This window comes from Paroedura picta, chromosome 4, assembly GCF_049243985.1.
Source record: "Paroedura picta isolate Pp20150507F chromosome 4, Ppicta_v3.0, whole genome shotgun sequence".
NCBI lineage: Eukaryota > Metazoa > Chordata > Lepidosauria > Squamata > Gekkonidae > Paroedura > Paroedura picta.
In genome coordinates this window covers 36,928,721-36,955,931 of record NC_135372.1, presented here as the reverse complement: position 1 = coordinate 36,955,931, position 27,211 = coordinate 36,928,721, and the positions used below count along the sequence as shown (strand labels likewise).

General features: G+C 47.8%; 2 protein-coding genes across 4 annotated transcripts in view; one reads left to right on the top strand and one right to left on the bottom strand.

The window, feature by feature from the left end:
- Window positions 1-6,782, top strand: part of ABL2 (ABL proto-oncogene 2, non-receptor tyrosine kinase) — a 53,030-nt gene extending 46,248 nt beyond the window's left edge. For all 3 annotated transcript variants that reach the window (XM_077332459.1, XM_077332460.1, XM_077332461.1), the window contains exons 10-11: window positions 1,123-1,296; window positions 4,011-6,782. In XM_077332459.1, the coding sequence (XP_077188574.1) occupies window positions 1,123-1,296; window positions 4,011-5,716 (1,880 nt within the window). In that variant the 3' untranslated portion in view covers window positions 5,717-6,782. The remainder of the gene's footprint in view (window positions 1-1,122; window positions 1,297-4,010) is intronic.
- Window positions 6,783-14,576: 7,794 nt separating this feature from the next.
- Window positions 14,577-26,228, bottom strand: TOR3A (torsin family 3 member A). The gene is made up of 7 exons (XM_077332467.1): window positions 25,727-26,228; window positions 23,991-24,092; window positions 23,378-23,643; window positions 22,054-22,229; window positions 18,464-18,588; window positions 14,918-16,065; window positions 14,577-14,773 (listed from the first exon to the last, which is right to left on the bottom strand). The coding sequence occupies exons 1-6, from the start codon at window positions 26,079-26,081 to the stop codon at window positions 15,815-15,817; spliced, it is 1,275 nt and encodes a 424-aa protein (XP_077188582.1). The 5' UTR covers window positions 26,082-26,228; the 3' UTR covers window positions 14,577-14,773; window positions 14,918-15,814.
- Between the last annotated feature and the right edge of the window lie 983 nt (window positions 26,229-27,211).

The following is a 27,211-nucleotide window of genomic DNA, read 5'->3' as shown; positions in this document are numbered from 1 at the left end:
CTTGTTACCTTGTAGTCAGGAAAGTATTAACATTTTGTCTTCTATGGTCTTTTTTGAAGTTGATCTTTCTAGCATGAGCTTTTGATGTCTGTCTTCAAATTAACTGTGAAATTTCTTCTGAAAACATGGGCTTCTAAACTTTATTTGTATTTGCTGTGCTCAAGAAATTGGGTTTTCTAATTTATCAAAATCAGGCATGTTCTTTCATGCAAGAAGCTATTTGTGTAGACTTTCTGAAAACTGTTAAGCTACTTTTCTGCATCTTTTTAGCTCTTACAGTTGTGAAACACTTCGGTTTGATAAGCTACACTGTGTCTCTGCTCCAACATAGCTTGTCTTTCCCTCAATCCTCTTGTCATAAACTGATTTCCTAACCATATTTCTTGCATTATGTGCCATACTTAACGTTTTCATGTTGCAGAAATTCAATTCATGCTCTGAGTAAGGTATGTGAGCAGTTTCCAAATAAGCAAATTGTCTTTACTTATTTTGATCAAATTTCCTCAGTGCAGTACTTTTGTGCAGTGGCTCTAGGGATGATCTATGAATTCAGTCTGCCAATCAGGTTTGAAGATGGAATGACATTAAAATATAGGTGAGATAGCAGTCCACATTCTTTTGAAGTATTCTCAATAGCGGACAGGTCAGGTAAAGCTTAAACATTGAGGTCATAAGGAGATTCCATTTTAGGAGCTTTTCTAAAATAATGGGCCCAATTGCCAGTCCAAGTAGCTGTGCCAGAATTTCAAAGAAAAGAAGGCAAAGAAAGGATGAAATAGTAAATATTTATTTAACTATGTACCCAGTTAAACTTCAGTCTTTTGACTCATTGGTATTTCTGGATTGCTTTGCTTGAATCCCCAAGGATTCAGTTTGAAGTGTGATTTTATTTGTTCTTTCCTACTCTGGTTTAGATGTGCTCACTAGGGAATGCTGAGCACATGAAGTCTCTGACCACTAGCCCCTTTAAATATTTCAATGGAGTATCTTCATACCCTCACTGAATTTCTCAGTGATTTTTCCTGCCCCCTTGCCTAGTGCCTTCGGTTAGCATCCAGACCTGGCTTTCCTCTTTCTCTGTTGCTCCATATCCCAATTTATCCTCCTGATGGTTTCTTACAGAGGTAGCCGAAGAACTTGGGAGGACGGCGTCCTCTTCCTCCATTGTGCCATATCTGCCTCGGTTACCCATGCTTCCTTCCAAGACCAGGACTTTGAAGAAACAAGCAGAAAACAAAGAGAATATCGAAGGAACCCAAGAGGCCATAGAGCATTCCGCCTCCAGCTCTGCACCAGGTATGCTGTGGGAGCTGCTCTGGAGCAGCAGCTTTGCAAGCCATTTTTCCTGCTCAGCTGCAGTGTGGGGTCGAGATTGCGGGCACTGAAGCATAGTATTTCAAGGAAAGGACTAGGCCTGGGTTATGAGCACCTCCCTTCCTGTTATGGTCAATTCCGTCTGCCTTTTTGGGAGTAGCAGGCAGCCATGAAGCAGGGGTCCAGACCAGCTGTGAGCAGGCCTTATGTGAGGGCTGCTAAGAGGCACTGCTGAGCTTGTCTTGTTTGGCAGTCCAGGCTGCTTTCAGCACATTTTATAGCTGCCTTTTCCTTCTCTTCACTCACCCTGAGATCAAAGAGAGGAGTTGACTGTCTCCACTGTTAGTGGTCTGTATAGGTGTAGTGTACAGTCAGGAGTCTAAATACCTTAAATCCATTATAATCAGTAGTCTTAATACTTAAACATGACAACAAACAAGCTGGACGAATACCTTCCAGTCAGTAGTAATTGGATTAAATGCCTTAAATACCTTCCAGTCAGTTGTCTAAATACCTTAAATGTTGACATCAGACAGAAATTGGATTAATCAAGATTAAGTGATACGGGTTATTCCTGCATAAACAATACATGGAGTAGCTCTCACTAGATCTACATTATAGAGATCACGCTAACACTACTAACCTAGTTTTAAAAATGTGTTAATGTTCATTTTGCAGCATCCTATCTTGCAAGTCCAAAATAAGTAGTGCAGGTTTAAATTGAAGCCAGGTGCAACACGAAAGGCATCTTGCTCTGTTTTCATTGGATTCCATTCAGTCTTATGAGACAAGTTCAATGGATTTCAGTCTGAATTCATTTGAAGGGCTGGGGCTCCCAGCACAGATTACCCCCACCCACCACCACAGTGCTGTCGCCAACTGTATCCCCATGGGAAATTGTCTCTCATTTAGATGGGTGTCTGCTTAGAGGGGGACAATGCATAATATTACAAACTAGATTTAAAGCCCCTTGTATGTGTGAATACAATGGGCGCTAGAAGCCTCCCCCCCCCCTGCCCGAGTATTACAACAAAAGCTCTGTAGCCTTCTAGTCCTGCGTATCTTTCCTTTTTGAGGAAAGATCAATGCAGACCCTACCCTCCTCCTCTAAGTCAATCCTTCCACTTCCAATTGTCTTGCGGGGCTCCGGCAGCTTTTCAGAGCTGCGGTTCCTCTGTATAATAGAAAGGAGATGACAGAACATGGTACATGTGCAGTACTTGGTGTAGCAAACATTCGTTATGTGCAAAATGATCCAACCAGAACACAGGCATTTCGAGTTCCCCTGCGCGCACTGAGGCTCTCCCACCGTGACCCCTTCCCCCTTCCTTGTTGGTGAGGGGAAAACCTGCCTCCTCTGGGCTTCTGCATTGTCAAGCAACTGTGCAAGGGCCAAAAGCCCTGCAAGGCGGGCGGGCAGGGGGGGAGGGAATGGGCGATGACTGAAGTATCGGCCTTGGGCCGCCGCCCCCGGCCCTTGGCAGAGGATCTGGGCCAGGCCAGGCGGCTTGCAGCGGCGCTTACCGACCGGCGGTGCTCCTTCGAGTTTTTATCCCGGACTCGCCCCACCCTTTTCTCCTCCCACCTAGGGCTTACTCTTTTATTTTTACCGCTCCCGCGGAGTGGTTTACAAATGTTGATGTACAGTAAGATTCCCCCCTCTTCCAATAGCATGAGATCTTTGGGTCCCACAGTGAAACTGATTCAGTAGATTCAGAACAAATAGAACTATCTCACAAAACATATGAGTAATGTATAGCTGCCACAAATAGTTTATTTATTTATTTATTTTTATTACATATTTATGCCACCCTCCCCTAAGGTTCACATGGAACAGAAACAAAGAACAGTACATTGAACTGTATGATTATATCAAATAAAGGTAATCGTAATAATTATAGAAAAACAAAGAAAATAGCATTCTAACAATAAACACTCTAACAGACCAATGGTTGGTCAGCATATGGGTTTAAGGCACGGAGGTTTGGGGCCCAGTCGATGTTGTTTGGCTTTGGTCAACCTCAACCAAATGCCTGGCAGAGGAGCTCCCTTTTGCAGGCCCTGCAGAATAGTTTGAGTTCTGTCAGGGCCCTGATCTTCTCTGGGAGCTCATTGCACCAGGTGGGAGCCATGGCAGAGAAGGCTCTGGCCTTGGTTGAGATCAGACAGACTTCCTTGGGGCTAGGGATCACTAGCTGGTTGGAGGTGGTGAAGCGCAGAGCTCTTTAAGGGGCATAGGTGGTCCCTCAGGTACACTAGCAATTATTTTTAATAATTTTAAAACAAATTTTAGACAAATCCATGGATGATAGGCCTATTAGTGACGGTGTACCATGACAGCTAACCTAGTTCTCCATGCTGAAGGGCAGTGTGTCCAATTTAAGGACCAAGAACGTGGCCTTCTTGACTTGTTTCCTAGAAGCATCTAGCAGGTCCTTGCTGGAAACGATGCTAGAAATGGCACTTTGTGTTATTGTTCACTCCTCTGGCAAAAAGTTCCTTGCTTCACTGTTGGCTCAGCCTTCCTTCTTCACTCTCATAGCTTGCCCATCATCTTGATGAGTAGTTTGCTTGAATAAGTAAGCTTCAACCAAGGTTAGTCAATGTAGATCACAAAGCTTCATAGAGTTCTGGTTCCTTGGATAGCTAGCAAGGTTAACATGGGTTCCATGCTTTACATGCCTTTCTCCCTCTAGGTTTTATCAGAAGCACACAGCAGACTAGTGGATCCCCTGCCCTACCTCGCAAGCAGAGAGACAAGTCACCCAGCAGCCTCTTAGAAGAGACTCGAGAGACCACCTTCACCAGAGACCGAAAAGGTGGCTTCTTCAGCTCTTTCATGAAGAAGAAAAACGCACCCACTCCTCCAAAACGCAGCAGCTCTTTCCGCGAGATGGAAAATCAGCCTCACAAGAAATACGAGTTGACGGGTAACTTTTCGGCAGTTGGTCCTTTGCAGCATCTCGATGGGTTTTCTTTCACCCCCTCGCAGCAGGACGGAAACCTTTCCTCTTCCAAGTGCTACGGTGGAAGCTTCACACAGCGGAACCTCTACAGCGATGATGGTGGCGGGGGCTCTAGTGGTGGTGGAGGCACAAGCGCTGGTAGCAGCTGGTCAGGCATAACGGGGTTCTTCACCCCTCGTCTGATTAAAAAGACGCTTGGCTTAAGAGCTGGGAGGCCTGCCGGCAGTGAAGAAGCTTCCAAGCCTTTCCCCCGGTCCAATTCGACCTCTTCCATGTCCTCAGGGCTTCCCGAGCAGGAAAGGATGGCAATGACCCTTCCCAGGAATTGCCACAGGTCAAAAGTCCAACTAGAAAGGACGGTGTCCACCTCCTCTCAGCCAGAGGAGAGCACAAGCAAGCCCAGTGACCTGGTCCCCAAAAGGTGTGAAGAAGTCCCTGTTCTGACCAGAGACCGACCAAAAGCCAAACTCCTGCCACGAGGTGCTACAGCTGTCCCCCTCAAGACCCCTTCCGTGGACTCAGCTGGTTCCGAAAAGGACTGTCCAGGGCCGACAGCCACCGCAAGCCTGAAAAGTAAAGAGAAGAACAGCAGTACGTGGCAAGGGTTGGCCGAAAGCGAGGAGAAATCGGGTTGGCCTTCTCCCACCAAGGGTTCAGCAATACTTCCAACCACTCATAACCACAAAGTGCCAGTCCTGATCTCGCCCACTCTGAAGCATACTCCGGCAGACGTGCAGCTCATTGGCACAGACTCTCAGGGGAATCGGTTCAAGCTCTTGTCTGAGCATCAGGTCTCAGCTTCCAACGACAGGCCCAGGCGGATCAAACCAAAGTGTGCTCCCCCCCCACCCCCGGTGATGAGGCTCCTGCAGCAGCCTCCAGCTTGCTCGGAGGCCACAGACGAGCTGAACAACGGAGCACCAGCACAGCAGCACGGGCAAGAGTCAAGCGAAGGCAACAAAAGGGCAGCGACGGCACCCCCTGGTGGAAAAGCTGGCCGGCCCGTGATGCCTCCGCCTCAAGTGCCTCCGTCATCGTCTTCCACCTCCCCCGCCAAAATGGCAAACGGCACAGCAGGGGCCAAAGTAGCGCTGAGAAAGACAAAACAGGCAGCCGAGAGGATTTCAGCCGACAAAATCAGCAAAGAGGCCCTCCTGGAGTGCGCAGACCTCCTCTCCAGCGCCATCGCTGAGCCCTCTACAAACAGCCAGCTGGTAGACACGGGGCACCAGCTGCTCGATTACTGCTCAGGCTACGTGGACTGCATCCCCCAAACCCGCAACAAGTTCGCCTTCCGGGAAGCTGTGAGCAAACTGGAACATAGCCTGCAGGAGCTGCAGGTGTCCTCGGCAACAGCTAGCTTGCCCGGCGCGAACCCTGTGCTCAATAACTTATTGTCTTGTGTCCAAGAAATCAGTGACGTTGTCCAGAGGTAGCTACTGTCGAATATCTGGCCGGGAGGGAAAAGGAAAACGCAATGTGGAGAGAGAGAAGAGGAGGGTTGGGATGACTTCTTCTGTGGTTCCCCACCCCCTCCCCCACGTTGTTGCTTTTGAAATGGAAGACTGATACTTGAGTGAGTTTTTTTATGTGAAGTACCTCAGATCACTGAGCTCTCATGTTTACAGGTTCATCTCAGTACATGGGGCGGATGGGAGGGAAGCCAAGCTTCACGGGGAGGGGATTCCGAAGCTCTCAGCTGATAGGGGCAGAAGGTCCAAGATTCGCCCCTAGCCGGAGAACGCGACCTTGCGTCCGCAAAGTGGGCTTTGGGGGCCCTTGCGTTCTCAGGCCTCTTCCTTGAAGGGCTAGAGACTCATCAGCAGGGATCTGTGTTTTGGGGAAAGTTCTGCTGTCCTCCACTTTACCCAGGTGACCAGAGCGACTGGGTGGGGAGGCTGCTTCCATTTCTGCACTACTGCATGTTTTGGCCTTCTGGTCGATGGCGGAAAGGTTCAGGGGCACACCGTTGGAACTGGAGTTTGTTACCCCCCTCCCCCTCCAAAAGGGCAGGAGTGGGTTAGTTGTGGGGGCAAGGTCTGTCATATGAAAGATCATTGGGAGCTTTGGGGAAGGAGATACCCTTAAGCCCCGGTGGCGTGGCTTCCCCGGTGCTCTTTTGCTGCCCTAACAAGCGGCAAAAAGCAAGCCGATGTATACATGCCTTTTTGTTCTCCGCACATCATTTACTCCCCATCCTCACTGCCACGTGTCCATCACTTCTTTCCCGGTAGCCAAGTGATGCTGGGCAAACTTGCCACTGGATTTCACTCCCCCATTCCCCAAAACCTGGCTATGATCCACCGTTTTGGTAGTGTAGCATGGGTTTGTCGAACCTGGTAATCACTTGAGTAGTTTGGGGCTGTCGCGCAAACGTAACCAGCATGTGTCCGGAAGTGGGGTTTTTTTAAAGCCACCTTGTATCTATCTGTGTTTGAACTTTGGTACCATATTGGCTCCCGTTCCTCCAATAAACCTTGAGGGCCCCCCCTCCTGTTGAAAGGCATTGTGGAATGCTGCTGCTGCTGCTGTTCTCTACATTCCTTGTTTTTAAACCCAGCTGATTCAAATCCAGCTGTTTCTTTCCTTTTTTTTTTAAATGGAACTAGAACAATATAGCTGTACCGGACTCGAGGTCATTTCTCCGCTGCTCACAAACAGGCCTCCAGGAATACCTAGTCTCTGTGATATAACGTAATGTTCATATTAAAAATGTAGAAAAAAAAATTTTTTTACGCCCTGTTCTAAATGGCTTGTTTTCTAAACGTGCGTTATTGAGGAAAGTAATCGAACGGTGCAGATAGGATGACTTTATAACTAACGGGGATAGAGGAGTCAAGAGTCGACCTGAGTTTCGGGCCCGGTTCGAACCAGAGCAGTAGTGGGGTCCTCCTAGGGTGGCAAGATGAAAATGGGGATGCTCCACACAGATTGACCCTGCAGTCCCCCCACCCCCTGCTTCAGGAGGTAGAAGAACTGACACCCACATGAAGCGCCTTTGTCATTATTTGGGGGAGATGAGGGAGCAGGCACACCTTCACGAGAGACTCTTATTGCCTGTTTGTGAGAAATGGGCCTTGGCTGCGTGTTCTGGCTTAATCCACAGAAGCTGGTGACTTTGGTCTTAAAAGTGCCACTGGATCCCAACAGTGTTTATTCTAACAAATGCAAAGGCATGATATCTTATTTTAATCTGATATGGTGCACCAAAAAAAAGATCCATTTCCTAAACTAGAATTCTGTTGTGTCCTGAAGTCACGTGTTCCCCAAGATTGAGAGAAATTTGATTTGTCCCAGATTATAGAGCCTGAGATGTGGGAAGGGAATCCCTGTAATCCACCAATCTGAACACAAACCTCACTTCTGCTTCTTGTTTTTTTTCTCAAGAATACATACTGAGGCAGGGGGTGGAACGTGATGACTATCTAGCTCTAGCTGTTATATACTAACTCCATATACAAATGCTGGTAAATTGCCATTTTTTTTTAAAGCATGGCAACAAACAATTTTCCAAGGTCTGATGATTCACTGTGCACCTTAAACTTTGAATGGTGGCAATTTTAGTTTCAAAATATGGAGACTTTAAGATAAGATGTTCATGCCATGCTGCTCTTTTATATATATTTATATATTATATATATAATACATGTGAATTAAAAACACAGCATGGCATTAACATATATAATATGTCTAGAGAGTGAAGCAGTGCCTCTGAGGTGGCAGAAGAATTAACTTTGCTTTGTCAAGGGACCTGGGCCTTTTGTTTTTAATGAAAAGCAGACAATGTCAAAAAGCCAGACTAACAGGTATCTGCTCTAAGGGCAGAAAAATTAAGGGGGAAACCAAACAGCATCACTGTTCCAGTTGAGTGTACAAAAGGGAGGCAAGTGGAGATGAAGAGCTTGGCTGCCTGCGAACATTTAACCCCTTTGTGACCGAGCAGGGAAATTTGGAGTGGACCCTAGCAAACCCACAGGAAAGCTGGAGCCCTTAGTTCCTGGGCCTGACCCACTTTGGAGGCCCAGCCATTTGAGAGCTGTTAATTTGAATAATACTGCCTTGGCATATGGTCCCCCTCTAGTCTGTTTCCCAAGGTGCATTCAAGACTACTGGTTGTTGGTACTTGGCTCTTTTACATGTTATTTTTCGCATGTCGAGTTCAATGCATAACCGGGCTCTAAGAAGTGATGTTTTACATGCTTTTGGCTACCCATGCCTGTGCACATCAAACTAAGGGCAGTACAAACCTAACGGATCCTAAACAAATACATTTGTTGGCCATGTCACTTGCAAATGCAGCCAGGATTTTGTTAAAGTCAACATTGATTGTTCTGCTTCCCATACACCCTTATGAGCCAAGAGTTTTTCAGGAGAAGGCACAGAAGTGCTGTTCCCGGACTACCTGATGCTTCCTGTTGCCGCTTTAGTGCAACATTCTGGGAAGAGCAGAGGTGGTCATTCATACAGATGTCATCTCAGCATCTGCTTTTATCTCTTTGCTGGCACAAGCTATTCTTTCTGTAGCTCATCTTTTAGGAAGCCCGAGAAATGGGCAGTTTTTAAGGGCGTTTGTGCTGACTTGCATTAAACGTTTCACTTTTAGCATTCAGAGCAATGGGAACATCTGTATTGTTTTTGCACAAGGCTGGAGTTGTCTTCCACCGTTCCAGAGAGGTTCTGCAGCAAAGCGAGAGAAAGGCAAAATCCATTTTTGTTAGCGCCTGCCCATTCATAATTGTCTCGAGAAGCATATTGGCACCTTTGGTCATGCCTCATCGTGAAATTTTTTAGCCACATCCTGTCTCATTTTCAAATTGTTACATACTAGAGGGATACCTTATTCCATCAGGTGGGGGATATAGAGCTTGAGGGATCTCGGATTCAACCAACAAAGAGCTCAGAGCTTCAAGCCAGGTCATATTTTTAAAAAATATCTCTTAATGCTGGATTTTATACTTGACTTTGCTGCCTCTTTGTAAGTTGCCTTGTTCTCTGCTGAACTGGGAGCATGTATGTGGGTTTGGGAGGCTAAGGGATAGGAGTCTGCATTTTGTGCCATTCTGCACCGTATAGATCAGGGGTAGTGAAACTGCGGCCCTCCAGATGTCCATGGACTACAATTCCCAGAAGCCCCTGCCAGCATTCGCTGGCAGGGACTTCTGGGAATTGTAGTCCATGGACATCTGGAGGGCCACAGTTTCACTACCCCTGGTACAGATTAATTCTGTCCATATTCCTATTTTGGTTTTTCAAGAATGCAGCATTTCTGGTAAACCTGGAGCTGGCGACAAATTCCACCCCACACAGATATTCAGGTGGCCCTGTCTAGTGATATGTGAATCTTAGATAATCCAGACCAGGGCAGTTCTGCTTTTGCAATAGATGCACCCCTTTGGTGTTTCTCTCATCTCTCCTCTTTTTTCTCTCTCTCTGTCAGCATCTTTATCCCTCTCCCCATTCCCAATTCAGATTTGCTTCTGTTCTAGGTTTTCATTGAATTGCAATTGCTCAGTGGCTTGGCTGCTGAGGGGTTGTAGGGACAGGTGCAAAGGAATAGGCTTTATCTAAACGGATGGCCAGGACTCTCCCCTGCTCCTCCATTCCACTTGCTGTCATTACTGGAAGGCACCACACTCTGCTGGAGTTATATGTATGTGCGTGCACGAATAGGCTCATACATAACCATGGTGGGTCCACCTCACTGCTTGCTTTGCCCACTATTGGGATCTGTGTATGCATTCCTGAATTGCTGGAGCACAACATGCAAGTATCTTGAGCACATGAATTGTTTTCTCTGCTGGAGGTCTCCCAAACGAAACTCTGGAGTATTCCTGTTGGTAATCATAGCATGCATACTTTTTTTTTTTTTTACATTCACTGTTCCATGATTTTCCTGTGGCTCAAGGAAATCAGAAGGGGGATAGTTGTCCTAGTGCCCATTTTCAAGTAGTATCTTGCACAGTTTGTACCCGCTTCAAAATGGCACTTTTAATTACACAAACCGGGACCGAAAGCCACTGCCCTCACACCTGCTCCAGTTGCCTTTTTGGAATTGTGGCACTGATCCTTTGGAAGTAGCCATGGTCCTTAAATCATGCTCCTCTGCAAATATAAGTGCATACTGCAGGAAGAAAATTGAACTGGTCTGAGGGGACAATATATAGAGTCCACAGGAAGCTTCAGCCGAATTGAGGTTTTTTGAACCTGTGGAGTACAGAGGTCAGGAATCTGCCATCTTGCTCCACCCATGCTGTGGATTGGAGTTTGCAGGAATACTCCCTTACACTCGCACACAATCTGCTGCTGGTTTGATAGCAAGGTGTGCTAGATAGTGTACATGTACTCTTAAGAGGGTTTCCATTGTGTGGTGGCATGCTACAATGTATGCATTCTGCCTGTGGACTATTCTGTGAGTTTTTAGGTTTCTAAAACCTGCCGTCTATAGTAGAGCGTCAAACCTATAAGCTTTGGAAGCATTCCAACAGGCGTTCTTTATTTCTAATTGTGGGAAGGTTACATGTGAGTTGTTTTGCCTGGAAAATAGTGGCAGGAGGTAGGCTGGACAGGAGAATCAAGTTTTTGTGTTCCGATTCAAAATTCTCTAACCCACCATTAACGCCTTAACTTATTCCCATAGCCCATGTGACAAGAGAAGCCACTGCTGGTTCACGCAGCAGTTACTGGGTCCATTTCATACCTAGGGCAGTCTAATGGTGAAGCTTCTAAGCTGCACAAGTGCCAGATGCCTGTGGGGATTGTGTTTTATGACCGTGCCACCTTAAAAACTCTGCATGTGTGCATTTTAGAGGAGCTGGCCGCACCTAATCTTCTAGCCGACGTACTTGTCTCCCTTTGGCAGAGGGACTTGGAAATGCGCAGTGTGCATGCGCATACACACATCCATGACTCGCACAGCTTTGATAGTGCAGTCCAGTGCTTGACCACTTCTGCAGACAGTGCAAACAGGCCGGAAGTTCTAACTGAATGTTTTGACCAAATCCAGCTCCGCCTTGGGGCATGGAGTCCGTGAATGAACTGGCCATTGCCTGTCTCTCTTCCTTTGCAGGGCTCCTGCCCATGGTTCAAGTAGAGGCTTAGAAAAGCCCTCCAAAACGACTGAACATGGAACATGCTTGTCAACCATCTGCCTTGATATCCAAAGACTGTAAGCGGTTGGCTCTGTAAAGCGAGCTTAATCCCCATGAAATGAAATGTGTGCGCTCCCCACATTGCAGAAGAGTAGCAGTGGAAATGCCTGATTTCTCTGCAGATGATTTGGGCACAAGAGCATGCAGTGAAAGGGGCTAGGGTCTTTTGGGGGGGGGAGTGGGGGGGGAGCAGGGAAAAGTTGATTAAGGATTCTAAACAAACCCAGCACTCTTGTTAGTTGAATTAATAGTTGAAATCACTGAAGAGAGAAGTTGATTAAATCGAAACCACGCCGATCACAAACACCCACACTACCAGTGTTGTCAATTGTTTTTTTTTTATTTGTTGTAATATATTTGAGGGTTTTTTTTTTCTAATTTAAATTCTCACTATTGCCTGACTGTGAACTGCAAACAGTGTTAAACTTGATGTAAATAAGAGCCCCATTGTTTGGGCTCCCTCTGCCTGTCGTTCCAACAGATTTTTTGCCAATTTGCATTTTGTTTTAAATAAAAGTTGCAATATTTTATTGGCAAATAAACTTGGAGACATGTCTTGCTTTGTTGTTCTGCCTCTGCTTGGAACTATGTTTAATTGACTTTCAGCGTGCAATTACACCTACGGAAAGAATCAGATGTAACCTGGCAAGAGGTACTAAGGGAGAACCAAGGTAGTTGTTTTAGATGCCCTTCCCAAATAGGGAGCCAAAGCAACTTTTATTTATTACATTTTTACTTCCGCAATTCCTTGTGGCTCAGGGCCATTTACAACATAGCTCAATATGCATGTTCCAGTATACAATAAGATGCAACATGTTCCAAGCTTTTAGTTCAGTAGATTGTAACATTTTAAAACATTTAACCATTAACCCCTTAAGCAAGTCCTTGAAGATGGCTATCATGTCACCTCTTAGTCGTCTTCTCTCCCGGCTAAACAGGCCAAGCTCCCTCAACCTATCCTCATGTCTTGGTCTCAAAACCCCTCACCATCTTCATTGCCCTCCTCTGGACACATTCTGGTTTGTCTACATCCTTGCAGACAAAAGCTCGTACCATGAATAAAACTTTGTTGCCTTTGATGGGAGTAGTTAGGAGTGCGGATTTCTCATCTGGCAAGCTGGGTTTGAAACTGCGCTCCCCCACATGCAGCCACCTGGGTGACCTTGGGCTTGCCACAGCACTGGGAAAGCTATTCTGACCAAGCAGTAACATCAGGGCTCTCTCAGCCTCACCCACCTCACAGGGTGTCTGTTGTGGGGAGAGGAAAGGGAAGGTGACTGTAAGCTGCTTTGAGACTCCTTCGGGTCGAGAAAAGCGGCATATAAGAACCAGCTCTTCTGAAAGGTGCCACTGGACTCCCACCTTTGTTCTGCTGCTTCAGACCAACACCTGAATCTATATTTACGTGTGAGTCAGCCTTCAGAAGTGAAAGAAAAAGATTTTCGGGAAACTACTCTGGGATGGGTCTGAATGACATTCCTGATCGTCTCCAGTTCAAAGTTTGCCTCTGCCATGAACTCTGTAGATAAGCCATGCTATCTTAATCGCAGCTTCCCCTCCTGGCAATAGTAGGACCACCCACTAAGCATGTACAACACAGCACAATGCAGTGTCAAGGATCTGGAGGGACCCTGGTGGAAGTTTGCACTCTTATGCAAGCTGTGGGGGGTCTTTGACAAGGCCATTGGTGGGTGGCCAGTTACCAGTTCATGTTGAAGTATTGGTAGACTACGTTGGGAGGTATTTTTGACCTCCAGGCCGGAACGCAAACGACACTGTGCAATTTTGTTCTACTCTTTCTCCACTTCATTGTGGCCATGTTAGCTTTGGCCAGGCATGCTTTCTCACTTGGCTGGCAAAACCAGACAGCAAATAGAGCCTCGTAGTATCTCCTCTGGCCAGTGGTCATAAAGCATAATAAGTAAATAGAACTCCTTCCACCTGCATTACACTTCTAGGCTCTAGCCTGTGCTCCTTGTTGCAACTCATGTAGATATGGTTACATGCTGTAAATGCATGGCCCTATATTTCACCGGGCGTAGGATGTACGTGAGTGGCAACTGATTCTGACTTGGTAGCATGGTTCACACACCCAACTTAGATATAGCCTACGTGCACACAGCACTCTGAAAGGGGGTCTTGAGAATAAATGGCCTCAGTTGCAGACATGTATTTCCATAAGCGATGCTCCGCATTTCCTTGCAGTTACTGGAAACAGGAAGCGTTTCACTGCTTTTCACAGGGCGTTTCACAGGGAATGGTGGAGGGTTCTGCCTAGTATGTTTTTAAAAAATCCCAACCTTTCTCCAATGTACTCAGGCTGATGTACAGGGTTTAACAGAAAAAGAGCCTGTCCCAGGCTATCAAAATCAGTTAGCAATATATTTATATAATCTCTATTTTAATGATAAATGAAACAACCAGAACGGACTCTAGATTTTGTTCCGTTTTCAAAGTAGACCTTTCATCGGTGGTTGTTTCCTCCTGTGATTTTGAAACTTATCCTAAAAGTTTTCAATATTTCAACCAACTCCAGAACTGATTCTAGATTTTGTTCCATTTTCAAAGTAGACCTTTCATCATTGGTTGTTTCTTATGTGCAGAAAGTCACAGAAAAATTACAGTCGGTGTGAATTCCATGATGTGAATTCCAATTAACAAACCCAGTTTGCCTTCTCCTCTGCACTCATCCTGCTCAATGGACATGCCGGTCTATTCCCATTAGTAAACTGTTTCTCCAAAAGTGCCTGCTTTAAGCAGCTTGCAAACTAGAACACTAAATCCCAGCTGGACCAGAAAGACAGGATAAAACATTGAGCAGCCCAAATGGACTTTCAACCCTTTTATTAAAAGAATATCTGGGGTCTTAATCCGCTGCTTGCTTGGCTGATGCATGAGTACAGCTCTGGCTGTGAGCCTAGGCCTTCTGCAAACAGTGAGTCCACCTATGAATACCTGGTGATCAAAGAGTCTGGACAGATGCACACAGAGGGCAGCTGCATTGCCCCTTTAACCTGTCTAGACAGAGGGAGTAAGTAATCATTCTCAGATGCAAAGTTTAGCCACGTTTCCAGTTACAACAGGAGTCCGTGACTGTGCCAAGCTTCGGTTTCCAAAGAGGTAGGTGTGAAGTAACAGCAGACACTGGTTCATGTAAACAGAGCTTGCTTTATTGTAACAACTGTATGCTTATTGCTCAACGTTCACAGCCGAGCGTGGTGCTGGGTTGGAAGCACATCTTTGTACTGGGGCACGCAGTTTTGACTTTGGACACCGATTGCGTGTAGATAGTGTGGACATCCCAGCATGGCACCTCAGCTTTAAATCCATTGCACGTTTGAGTTCCTTAGAGCAGGAGCAGTCAACCTGTGGTCCCCCGGATGTTCATGGACTACAATTCCCATGAGCCCCTGCCAGCATTTGCTGGCAGGGGCTCGTGGGAATTGTAGTCCATGAACATCTGGAGGACCACAGGTTGACTGCTCCTGCCTTAGAGCATTTATGCATGCTGGAAAAAAACGGCTCAGTGGAAGAGCCTCTGCTTTGCACGCAGAAGGTCCCAGGTTCAATCCTTGGCCTCTCCAGTTAAAAAGTCTCATGGTGAAGGGGTTGTATAAGGCTTTTATCTGAGATCCCAGAGAACTGTTGCCACTGTCAATAAGCGATGGTGATCTTGATTAATCAGTGAGCTGGCATAAGGCAGCTTCGTGTGTTCACATCAGCAGCGGCCACAGCTCCCCCAGATCGGAAGGCACAACACCCTCTCTCTCCACTGCCCCAATATCACATTTAGAAACTGAAACCTATCACTTAAAAAAAACAGTATCCAATCAGTAGGGGTGCAGGCGACCTAATTCTTAGAAGAGGATCTCCATCCAATGCCTGTGGCACTGCTAGAAAATATTCTAGGCTCCATCTGGCTTCCAAACAGACAGGAAACAATTTCAGGAAAAAAGTCGTAAAATGAAACGGCAACTTTCAAGCTAGCTCCTCCTCCTCTGAGTTAAGAAGCCCCTCCCACACACACACTGGTCTTGAAGAGGGTGTATCTGCCTTTTACTCAGCCAATGAGAAGGGATAGCCCACAGTAACAACTCTACGATTCTCCAAAATCTCTCTCTTCAACAGCACCGTGCATGCAGATTCCAGCTGCATAGTTGTGCATCTGTTGAAAACTCCTCCCCCTTTTTCTTTCTGATGAAAGTCCTTCAGCAACATCTTGTGGCTGACAGCAGCTTATATTGGCGTCTGCCCACCTGGCAGCCCCCACCTCACAGGAAGATTTAAGACCCAGTCATAGTGCAATGCCCATGAGTTAGTCCTGGTGCAAGAGGAAGCAGAACCAGCTGCCTTTCAGCGTTTGTCTGCAGGGATACGGGGTCACAGTCAAGGCAGGAAGTAGTTGATGCGCTGGGAGATGGATTTGCAGCCTTGGGCAGAGAAAAGCTTCTCCTCTTTGGGGACAAACACCATCATCCTTGCGACTTCGTCCAGCGCCTCCTCAGTGAACTGTAGGTCCCGGGTCAGGAAGGCATCCTGAGCGCACAGCTTCACATGGCGATACTCCAGGGGCAGGAACGGTACCAGGAAGTCAATGAGGTTCTCTTCCAGAAGGCGGCTGTAAGCAGAACCTTCCTCTGAAAACAGTACAAAGAAACACATGATATAGACCAGTGGTCCGCAACCTTTTTATCACCGGGGACCGGTCAACGCTTGACAATTTTACGGAGTCCCGGGGGGGGGGGTAGTCTTTTGCCGAGGGATGTCACCGCCGCCTGAGCCCCTGCTCCATTTGCTTTCCCGCCGGCACCCGACTTCCCGCTGCCAGCTGGGGGGCGCTGCCAGCAGCAGCTGTGCAGTGCCACACCGAGGGGGAGCCCCAGCCATGGCGGCCGCTGGAGAGCACCAAAGGTGAGCCGGTGGCAGAGTGGCAGGGCAGCCCTCGAGGCAGCAGCCAGGGAGGAGGATGAGAAGAAGCCGCAGCCCGGTATCGACTGATCTACAGACCGGTCCCGGTCCCCAGACTGGGGGTTGGAGACCGCTGATATAGCCATTCTCAATAATGGCCATATGCCCCCATATGCCCCCCGGGGGGAGGGGTGGCACATTTGAATGGCCATAGACTGAATAATGTGAGGGAAGCCTAAAGAGTTTATGGCGGGCCTTGGTAGTTGAGCCAATGAAATGCCAAAAAAAGTTTGAGAATGGCTGAGATAGACTATAAATGTCTACATTGTTACTCCTTGCCACAGCATCCCAATTTGATGTTCTAATGCTATTTTTGCATGTTTAAATCCAAATCCATGTTTCCAGAGTGCTGTACAATTTGGGCTACAGAAGTTGTGGAATGGCATGGGACAGGTCATAAGAACAGAAGACTCTACAAAGCAGAGTTTGTGCACAAGCGAGATTCTAGTCCTCATGATTCCAAACATGCTGGCAGCATCTTACAGAACAATTGCATTGTTCGACAGGGTTTGATGAATCCAATTCTAGCCACCAACGTGAAACTTGGGCATAAAGTCCCTGCTGTTGGTTCAATAGACTGAGTCCCTACTGCGGAACCCAAAAAGATGTACACCATTTCCCCCTACTCCATGGTATCATGGAGACCTGCCAAGTCAAAGGTACCATTACTACCAGCCAGTAAGGTACATCAGACTGTGACTATCACCAGATCACACAGTGAGCTTCCACAGCAGAAGGTCGGATCAAACCTGATTTGTCTCAGGTCCTGATCTAACACGCTAACCGTTACAGGACACTGGGTCTTCTGTAACTCATTGTTTCCACCCAGGCATATGCAATTATACTCTGTAAGCTCCTTGGGGCAGAGATCTGTTGTCTTGTATCCCCTGCAGTGCCTTGTGTCTTGATGGCCCCATGTAACAACAGTGGCCTCTCATTGAAGCCTATGGTGTTGCACCTTTTGCTTCCCAGGGATTTCAGTCAAAAACATCAGAAAAAGATGGTTGCAGTTGCTTTCCTGGATGGGTCAGCACCAAATCCCTCATCCCAGTCTGCATTCCGACAGCATGAAAACTGAAGAGGGGAATGGGAAGGAAAAATGTAGGAAGAGCCAATGGTAGTAAGCTGCTATGGGCTATGGTAGCCAGTTCCTGCAGCCCTCTGGGCTTAAGAGTTCATATAGCAACAGAGTCATGTTTGGCTGAGAGGGAATCTGCTGTCAAGCATATACACAAGAAAATCGTGTGTGAGACAGGATGCGATTGAATGCACGTTCTTCACATTAGCGGCTTGATTCTGATGCACAACGCTGTGTGAACATGTGCCACTTTTTGTCTCTTGGCCAAGTGAGAAGAGGCTTTCTGCCTCCCAAAAGCCAGTAGTGTGAGCAACACCTGTGTAGTCCCTCACCTGTGGAGTCCCTCACCTGTGGAGTCCCAGTCACCAGCTTTCTTCTTCTACCGTATTATTACAGTTGAGCCTTGTTGTTTCCTAACAGTCAATCTCTCTCAGTTAATTTAACCTGTCTTGGTCCAGGAAAATATTGCCATTATTATTACACAACTGGTACCCGCATGGTTCAGGATGCCTTCAGATGAACAGAGTCTTTCTGATGGTCTGTTTATTTTAGTTTTTTTAAGCTGGCTCATTAAGTGACACTGAAGAGTCAACCCTCTCTCTCCCCACAACAGACATCCTGTGAGGTAGGTGGGGTTGAGAGATCCAGCATGACAGTGGTTAAGATCGGAGGACTCGACTCTGGAGAACTGGGTTTGATTCCCGGCTCCTCCACTTGCAGCCACCTTGGGCCAGTCATAGTTCTCTTACAGCTGGGCCAGTTCTCTTACACCTTGGCCCAGTCACAGTTCTCTTACAGCTGTTCTCACAGAGCTCTCTCAGCCCCACCTACCTCACAGGCTATCTGTTGTGGAGAGAGGAAGGGAATGGTGCTGGTAAGCCACGTGGAGACTCCTCTGGATAATGAAAACCAGGGTACAAAAAACAGCTCTTTTCTTTTTAACTCCTCCATCTGACCTATCAGCTTTTAATTTGTTTTTTCTTAGTCACCTGCAGAATCCAGCAGCTCCATCCTCAGGTTATGCTCCAAATGCTCCAAGGTGATTTCCTCTCGGGCTCGACCAGCCCGCCAGAATTCCAAGGCCACTTCATTGATGATGTTGCCTCCGGAGTTACTGAGAAGCAGAAATGGAAAGGACAAAATTTATTTGGGGGGAACAATAATTGTGCTGCCTCTCCAGGGGAGAGGAAAAACAAGCAAACAAAAATCAAATAAAAATAAAATGGCACACCCGAGGGGCGGGGAAGGGAATGTGGCAGCTTTACGATCAATCCCTCTTGGCTTCCTTGCAAACAATAAAAGCAAACCAGTTGAGCACCCCAGAAAAGTTCTCATGATCTCCCCAGACCTGCCAAGCCAAAGGCAGGACAGAGAGGCGGATAAAGAAGCCAGTGCCTGTGGCAGACAACACAATAAAATAGATGTCCCAATTCATGACTATTTGGTCAGCTCCTTTTTTGAAATACCATTTCATTTGTTACAGGCTATAAAGCAGACTCTGGCCACAACACACGTGATGGCCGGCTTTTTGTAGTCGTTAGGAGTGCGGACTTCTAATCGGGCAAGCCGGGTGTGATTCCGCGCTCCCTCACATGCAGCCAGCTGGGTGACCTTGGGCTCGCCACGGCTCTGATAAAGCTGTTCTGACCGAGCAGTGATATTAGGGATCTCTCAGCTTCACCTCCCTCACAGGGTGTCTGTTGTGGGGAGAGGAAAGGGAAGGTGAATGTAAGCCGCTTTGAGACTCCTTCGGGTAGAGAAAAGTGGCATATAAGAACCAACTCTTCTTCTTCTTCAGTAATATCTGGGCTCTCTCAGCTTCACCTCTCTCACAGGGTGTCTGTTGTGGGGAAAGCAAAGGGAAGCTGAATGTAAGCTGCTTTGAGACTCCTTCAGGTAGGGAAAAGTGGCATATAAGAACCACTTTCAAGTAGTAATTTAATCAGGAGGCTCTCACCGGTGGCAGAGTGCTTTAAATGTCCCAAGCGATGTAACAAGGGGCCATTCCTGTGGCAATATAGCACATCCTCCTGCTCATGACTATGTTTTTTCCCATCCTATGGACAACTGATGCTCCCACACACACACTTCTGCTTTTTTCCTCTCTGCCATCTATCTGAGATGCAGAGACAAGGCCCTCCTCCCAGATTTTAGTCAGGCACCCGGGCATCCTAGAAAGAAGAAGAGTTGGTTCTTATATGCCGCTTTTCCCTCCCCGAAGGAGGCTCAAAGCGGCTTACAGTCGCCTTCCCATTCCTCTCCCCACAACAGACAAGCAAGAAAGGGACAGGAGAAAAGAGCCAGCCCACCAAAGACACTGAAGTTTGCAATGCTCATATGACAACTTTGGACGGCAAGACTGGGCCGGGAGCTCCTCAAAGGCCCTGAGTTATCTGCTCCTCACATCCTCATGCCACATAGCCCCAGTCTGATTGCAAAGAATCATGAAAAGTGTACAAGAAAGAGACCCGCTGCCAGTGTGGAAGGACAGGTGATGGGGCAGGAAGCCTTCTGCCAGCCACAGGGAGAAGGCAGGCTCTCAAAGCTTGAGCAAAAGGAGCTTGGGTCAATCCTGCTCCGCACTCAGAAGGCATGGATCAAGGTTTTGTACATATTACAAGACCTGGCCCTCTTCCAACCCATTGAAAAGTCAGCAAAAGGGCAAAAGAGTTGGCTGAGATCCCAGCAATGTCAAGGGTGAGGTCCTTGGGGGAGGGGAAAAGGCCAGGTGAATTGAGCAAGACCAACAGGAAAGCTGAATGAGGACGGTTTGTGCAGAACGTGGAATCCAACACATCTGCAGGACTCTGAAAGTCTTCACGTATTCACCAAAACCAACAAGGAAAGAAGAGAATCCAGCAGAACAAAAATGCCTATAAAACACAACTGGGTCACAATTCCCTAGCACCATCGCTCCATTGATTATAAAAACAATTTGTGCTGCATATAGCCTGGGTTTGATCCCATGGCTCCATTCCATTTCCCCTGGAAAGAGCATCTTCACCTGAGGAAAGAGGCAGTTGTGAGAAAAAGGCACCTGACATCAGGAAAAGTCCCTGGTGTAAACTGAATGGACCCACAGGATCCAGCCCATGAAATATTCAGATATTTGCATGAGCTTGGATCTCGCGGTGAATCTTGGTTGATGAGTTCCATCAGTACCGTGGGTCTTCCTTGGCTACCCTTCTCACTTCCGCCCAAAGTGGTCCCCTGAATCCTGCCTCGGGGGACCTCCAGGAACAGCATGAATGAGGAGCTGGAAGTCTGCAACAGGAGGGGGAAATTGCCAACCCCTCTGAAAAGCCAAGCAGAAATTTTCCTCATGATCTGACCCAGGGTTCCCCAACTTGAAGCCTATGACCCACCTGTACCTCCCAGTGCCTGCTAGGCTTTTCAGAAAGCAATTGGGCCCCTCAAAAGTAAGAGCTTGCTATTAAGTTGCCTTCATTCCAATGAAAGAGTTCTCTGTCAGTGAATCCATCACAGTCTCTGGTGGATCAGAGCTACCAAGGTCCTGGGCTGTCCTTAGTGACTGTGTGGTTCTGTTCCATATCACTGGCTCAGCTTTTCTTTTCAATAGTCCTTTTTCTTTTCTTTTCATATATTCAGCGAGATTGCCAAGCAATTTCCCTGCAAAGCATTTGGTTCTGACATTTTGGATTAGGCCCTGCCTTCTGCAAGACCTATTTCTCGGTGCCCTACCAAAATTTCAGAGATGCCCACAGACTCAAAAAGATTCGGGACCCCTAGTCTAACAAATGATGTCAATGTCCTCTTAAAATGTCACTTTAGTTTAATACTTTCTTTTATGTACCAAGATGAAAAAATAAAATATACTAAGGAGTTACTTAAAGGAGAAAGGAGAAAAAGAAGAGTTGGTTGTTATATGCCGCTTTTCCCTACCTGAGGGAGGCTCAAAGCGGCTTACAGTTGCCTTCCCTTTCCTCTCCCCACAACAGACACCCTGTGAGGTGGGTGAGCCTGAGAGAGCCCTGATATCACTGCCCGGTCAGAACAGTTTTATCAGTGCCGTGGCGAGCCCAAAGTCACCCAGCTGGCTGCACGTGGGGGAGTGCAGAATCGAACCCGGCATGCCAGATTAGAAGTCCACACTCCTAACCACTACACCAAACATATCCAGTTTTTATTTTAAAATACGTTGTCATTGTATCTAGATTTCAGTCTGTATCAGGCTTTCTCAACCGGGATTTTGCAAAACCCCAGGGTTTCTTGATAGCCCTGCAAGGGTTTCCAAAATTAATGGGAGTTACTTAATTTTTAATATTTTTTTACATTTGCTAAACATTCATTAGGTCATATGACTATATATGGTCATGTCGAACCCCCTCCCAAAATGGCCCATGATGGGCCTGGAGTGAGTGGGAAGGGGAGGGGCCCCAGGTGGGCATGTCCATAGCTCTGCTTCCCAATCTTATTCTGCCCAATTGTGCCACTTCTGGGGTTTCTCAAAGCCTGAAAAATGTTTCAGGGGGTTCTCAACAGGCTGAAATTGGCTGGCCTATACGCTGCTTCTGTTTTGAACAGACCTCTAACGCCTTATCCTTGATCAAAAATTTACCTCAGGAACAGAAAGATGGACTGACGGTAATCCACTGTATCGACGCTGTCATAGTGATCCAGGTAGGGCTTGATGGCATCTAGGAGGCCGGCATGGAGCTTTTCTACCTCATCAAAGATGAAGAGCGACTGCTGGCATGACTGTGTCGTCTCGCTGATCTGCTTTGCTAGCTGGACCTGAGCAGGCAGAGGGAACGGGCGTGAATCTCAAAGCAGAATAGAATAGACAGAGCAGAAGCAGCAGGTACCAAGGTTGAATCTCTATATTTAATTGTGAACCTGGTCCCAGAGCGCAGGCCAAAAAGATGGGGGGAGGGAGATTTACATAAAAATCCTGAAACATTAAAAAAAAAAAATACATGCAAGCAGATTTTCGACAATCCCAAAAGAGAGAAATGAAGTGCAATGTAAGTACACAATGCCAAATGGGATCTCATAAACTGTCAGATCTTGGCAACAATTTGGCCAAGATTGGCTTCAAGCAGAAAGTCAGACTGGACACTGTCTGCTCCAAGTCTCTTCTACCACCACTGGCCAGGTAACCTGCATAGTGCAGGGGGTTGGACTAGATGACCCATGAGTTCTCTTCCATTATTCTATGATTCTAACCTTGGAGTGAGGAGAAATTGTATGTCTGCACTTTCTTCTCCAAAACCCCACCTGCCACAAATGGCTACTGGGAAGGGAGGAGGCCTGGAGAGGAAAGTTTGTCCAGCTGAACACCCCCTTCTCCTATCATTTAGTCTATTCCAAATTCACTGCTGGGGAGATGCAAGACATTTATTGCTTTGGACATGCAAATCCCAGATTTACTGCAAAAATACTGGCTCCATACATGTTTGCAGCTAATGATGGTGACAACGTACTCCCTGAGGAAGGCTATTTGAAACAGGTATAACCTTTGCCTATTGGAGGGTCCCATCTGACATCATTTTCATTTAGAGAAAATCATCCTACTGCATTGAGAAAAATAATTAGCACATCAAAGACATTAACATTATTTTCCTGCTGTATTATGTTATATGGTGGAGTGATAATTCTGTATTTGCCCCCACTTTATATCACAGCCATGTGGACTAGCAGGGGAAGGGAGAATGGAAGGATCCTTATTCTATGAGTGGAATTGAAGGTGCTTGTGTTGTATTAGATTCAGTAAGGCCAGGGTTCTACTATTGTACTACGATACAACTGCAAAATGGTAACATGTTTTTCACAGTGTATGTGCTCCTCTCTTGCTACCCTGGCAGCCTGGTTACGGGCCCAGATGGGATATGACGTTTCCCCAGCATTCTTGACAATTTGCCTTAAACAAAGAGACATCTCACCTTGTACAAGTCCACGTATGTCGGATGTGGGAAGTGGAATAGTGAGATGAAGACTTTGACACATTCACTCTTGAGGCCGTCACGGTAGAGATGTTCTGCTATTAGCCGAGCCACAAAATTCTTGCCAGTACCAGACCAGCCGTGGAAGGAAAGAGCCAGGGCTTTTTCTGGCTGGGGGGTCTCCAGGAAGCCTTGAACTGCTTTCACAACAACATCTTTTGCCAAGTGTTGTCCGTGAAGTCGCCTGCTAAGATCCAGCTCCAATCCTATGCAAAAAAGGAGAAACACTTTACATATACTATACACTAGGGATGGGCACAAACTGGTTCATGAGCCAAAATTGGGCACAAACATGGCCCGGTTCACAGCCCCTGAACTGATGTTTGGAGAAGGCACATTCCCAAAACGTTTACCAGACTTTAGGCTGCTTCAGTCATTTGAGCACTTCAGCTATATTCTCATGGCTGTGGGAGAAATCACATGATGGGAGCTGTCCTAAACAGCCTTACCCAGAAGTAAACCCCGTTTTATTCAGTGAGGCTTAATGGACAGCATAACGTGGGAGATAGGAGGGCAAGGGCTTTGCTGCTAGCCTTCTACAGTGCATCTTTACCTGCAATGTCATTGGTCACCCTGCAGTCTCCGGTCGCGCAACATTTGCCAAAGGAGCAGTACCAGCTGGAGAGGATCTCACTCACGACAGGCATATGCCACCCTAGAAGAAAGTCAACTCACTGTTGAAAAAGAAAAACCTGAGCCATCCTTTCACGCATGAAGACAAGCCCACATATTCCCCAATCCGAAAACCAAAAATATCTTGCAAAAAATGGTACTTAACTATTTCGGATTTGGGACAGACACACACAAATAAAGATTCAGATCAAAAGGAGTATTTCTTTAGCCAATGAGAGGTTAAAACGTGGAAATCATGGCCAGTGATGGAATGATGGCCATCATATACAAAAGAAGTTTTAAAGGGGGACTGAACAGATTCATGGAGAAGAGGCTCTTCAGTGGCTACTAAACCACGGTGAGTTAAAGGAACTGCCATATTCAATGGCACTAAAACTCTGAATTAGGGTTGTGTGTGGCGGTGTCCGAATCGGCCGTTCTAGGCCGATGCAGCCAGCACCGCGGAGGGAAGAGAGGAGGCGTGGGCACCGATGTGTAACTTGATGTGTGCTCCAAGTTGAAATTAAAGAATTTTCGGCTAAACATCCAGAAGAAGTTCCTGACAGAGCAGTTACTCAGCGGAACAGGCTTCTTTGGGAGGTGGTGGGTTGACCTTCTTTGGAAGTTTTTAAGCAGAGGCTAGATAGCCACCTGAACGAAGTGCTGATTCTGTGAATTTAGGCAGATTGTGAGTGAGTGGAAAGGAAGGGTTGTTCCAGTGCTTGGTTCTTATGGCCCTTTCTTGCATGCCCAAGGAAATGCTGATTGTCACTTAGGGCTCAGGAGACACATTTCCTCCAGGCCAGGGATTCTGGTTTTCTTTGGCGGTTTTCTTTGCTCCCACTTTAATAACCTCTCCTTGGGAAAACTTGCAGGGCATGCCAAGGATGCAGACCTGCTGCTCTGAAGGGATATGTTTCTGTTTGCAAACAATATTTGCATCAAAAAGTGTGACACTCCCCACCCCTGGTCTAAAGTGGTTGGTACAAGCCTACCACTTGAGAATTATAGTGGCTCACGCTGCAGCAGGTCTACACATTTTTCTAATGGCTCAGGCCAGGTGGGGGGGGGGAGTGGGCAAGGATTCCTCAGCAAATGCCACCCAGTGCTATAAAGGGAGAAGATCCGATGAGCTGCTTTTGGGCACCCCACCGAGCCAGCTTGGTATAGTGGTTAGGTGCAGTGGTTAGGAGTGCGGATTTCAAATCTGGCAAGCCGGGTTTGAATCTGCACTCCCCCACATGCAGCCAGCTGGGTGACCTTGGGCTCGTCACAGCACTGATGAAGCTGTTCTGACCGAGCAGTGATATCAGGGCTCTCTCAGCCTCACCTCACTCACAGGTTGTCTGTTGTGGGGAGAGGAATGGGAAGGCGACTGTAAGCCACTTTGAGCCTCCTTCGGGTAGAGAAAAGCGGCATATAAGAATAAACTCTTCTTCAGTAATATCAGGGCTCTCTCAGCCTCACCCACCTCCATGTGAGGGAGAAGGGGCTGAGAGAGCTCTGGAAGAACTGCTCTGGGAGACCAGCTCTATGACTAGCCCAAGGTCATATGGAAAAGTTTTCCAGATTGGAGGCCCCGGCTCATACCCACTTCCCCCGAGGCCTCTAAAAGAAGACTGTGTGAACGCGCAGCCTCATGAACAGGAGAAGCGACACCCCCTTTGCTCTTCTTACCAGGCGTCTCCACCAGGACTGCGTCTCCCTCGCCTTTTCCCTCCTCCGTTATCACCGCCGCTCCCTCCTGCTCCTCTTCTGGCCCTTCCGCCGCCGCCTCCTCTCCCGCGCACTCCTCCTGCCACCACCGGCAGGCCAGGAGCCGCCAGTAGCGCTTGGAGAGGGCGCTGACGGTGCCCAGGTGCCGCTGCAGGCGCTCGTAGGGCCGCGTCCCCAGCAAGGCGGAGCCGGCCGCCTCTTCTCGGCGCTCCCAGTAGGGCCTCGCCTGCCTGCCCTGAGCGCGGGCCCCCACGACCACCCAGGCGAGGCAGCAACACGCCAGCCAAGGTACGGCCGGCCGGAGCCAACGCGCCATAGCCCCGCGGCCTCGTGTGGAAGAGCCGGGAGGCGCCGTCAGGTGCAGCCCCGGCCAAGTGCGCGTCGCCTCGCCCTTCCTGGCGTCCTCCGACCCGGCCGGCCTTCCGCACCGCCTCTTTCCCCGCCCGCGGCCTGAGAGGCGGGGCCCGGCGGCCGCGCTCCCAATTGCAGGGCGCTCGTTGCGGATGAGGTGGGTTGGCGTTGCTCGCGTGTCCTCCTCCTCCGTGACTAACGGGGTTTATGCGCCGCGTTGGATGGGCGCGCATCGGCGCACGCCGCAGGGTTAGAGGGCGACGCTGGCGAGCTGGTTCCCGTCATGTCAGGGTCGGTGCCGCTTAGCGCTTGGGCGGGAACCAGCCCCGAACTTCTCTTGCCTGGCGGTGTGGTTAAGAGCGCTTCCAGCCTCGGGGAATAACCTTTGAACAGACGATCCTGGAAGCTTGTGGGATTGCGGGCAGGGAAGTGTAGCGGCAGTAGCGGCAGCAGTCAAAAAGCATTGCAGGATGTGGTCGCTGCTGGTGGAAGAAACCAGAGGCCTGCATAGTGGGAGGTGTTAGAAGGCTTGCGGTGGGGAGCTTCAAGTGTAAACGGACGGAGGAAATGGCAAGGATCAAAGCTAGCCACTAAATAAACTACAGGTTGCCGCACTGATTATCCGGGGCCTCCATATATATAAAAATAAGAGCCTATTGTGGCGCAGAGTGGTAAAACAGCAGACATGTAGTGTGAAGCTCTGCCCATGAGGCTGGGAGTTCAGTCCCAGCAGCTGGCTCAAGGTTGACTCAGCATTCAGAGGTCGGTCCCTTCAGAGGTCGGTAAAATTAGTACCCCGCTTGTAAACAGTAATGACTGGGGAAGAGACTGGCAACCCACCCCCTATCGAGTCTGCCATGAAAACACTAAAGTGCATTACCTGAAGGATCAGTCATGACCCGGTGCTTGCACAGGGGATACCTTTACCTTTTTTGTTGCACTGATTATCCGGGGCCTCCATATATATCCTAAATATTACCAAAGTACAGGTAGAGTGTAGTGGGTGATGCTGTAGTGCAGGTGGCCGAACTGTGTCTCCCCAGATGCCCATAGACTACAATGACCATGAGCCCCTGCTGGCATGTACTGGCAGGG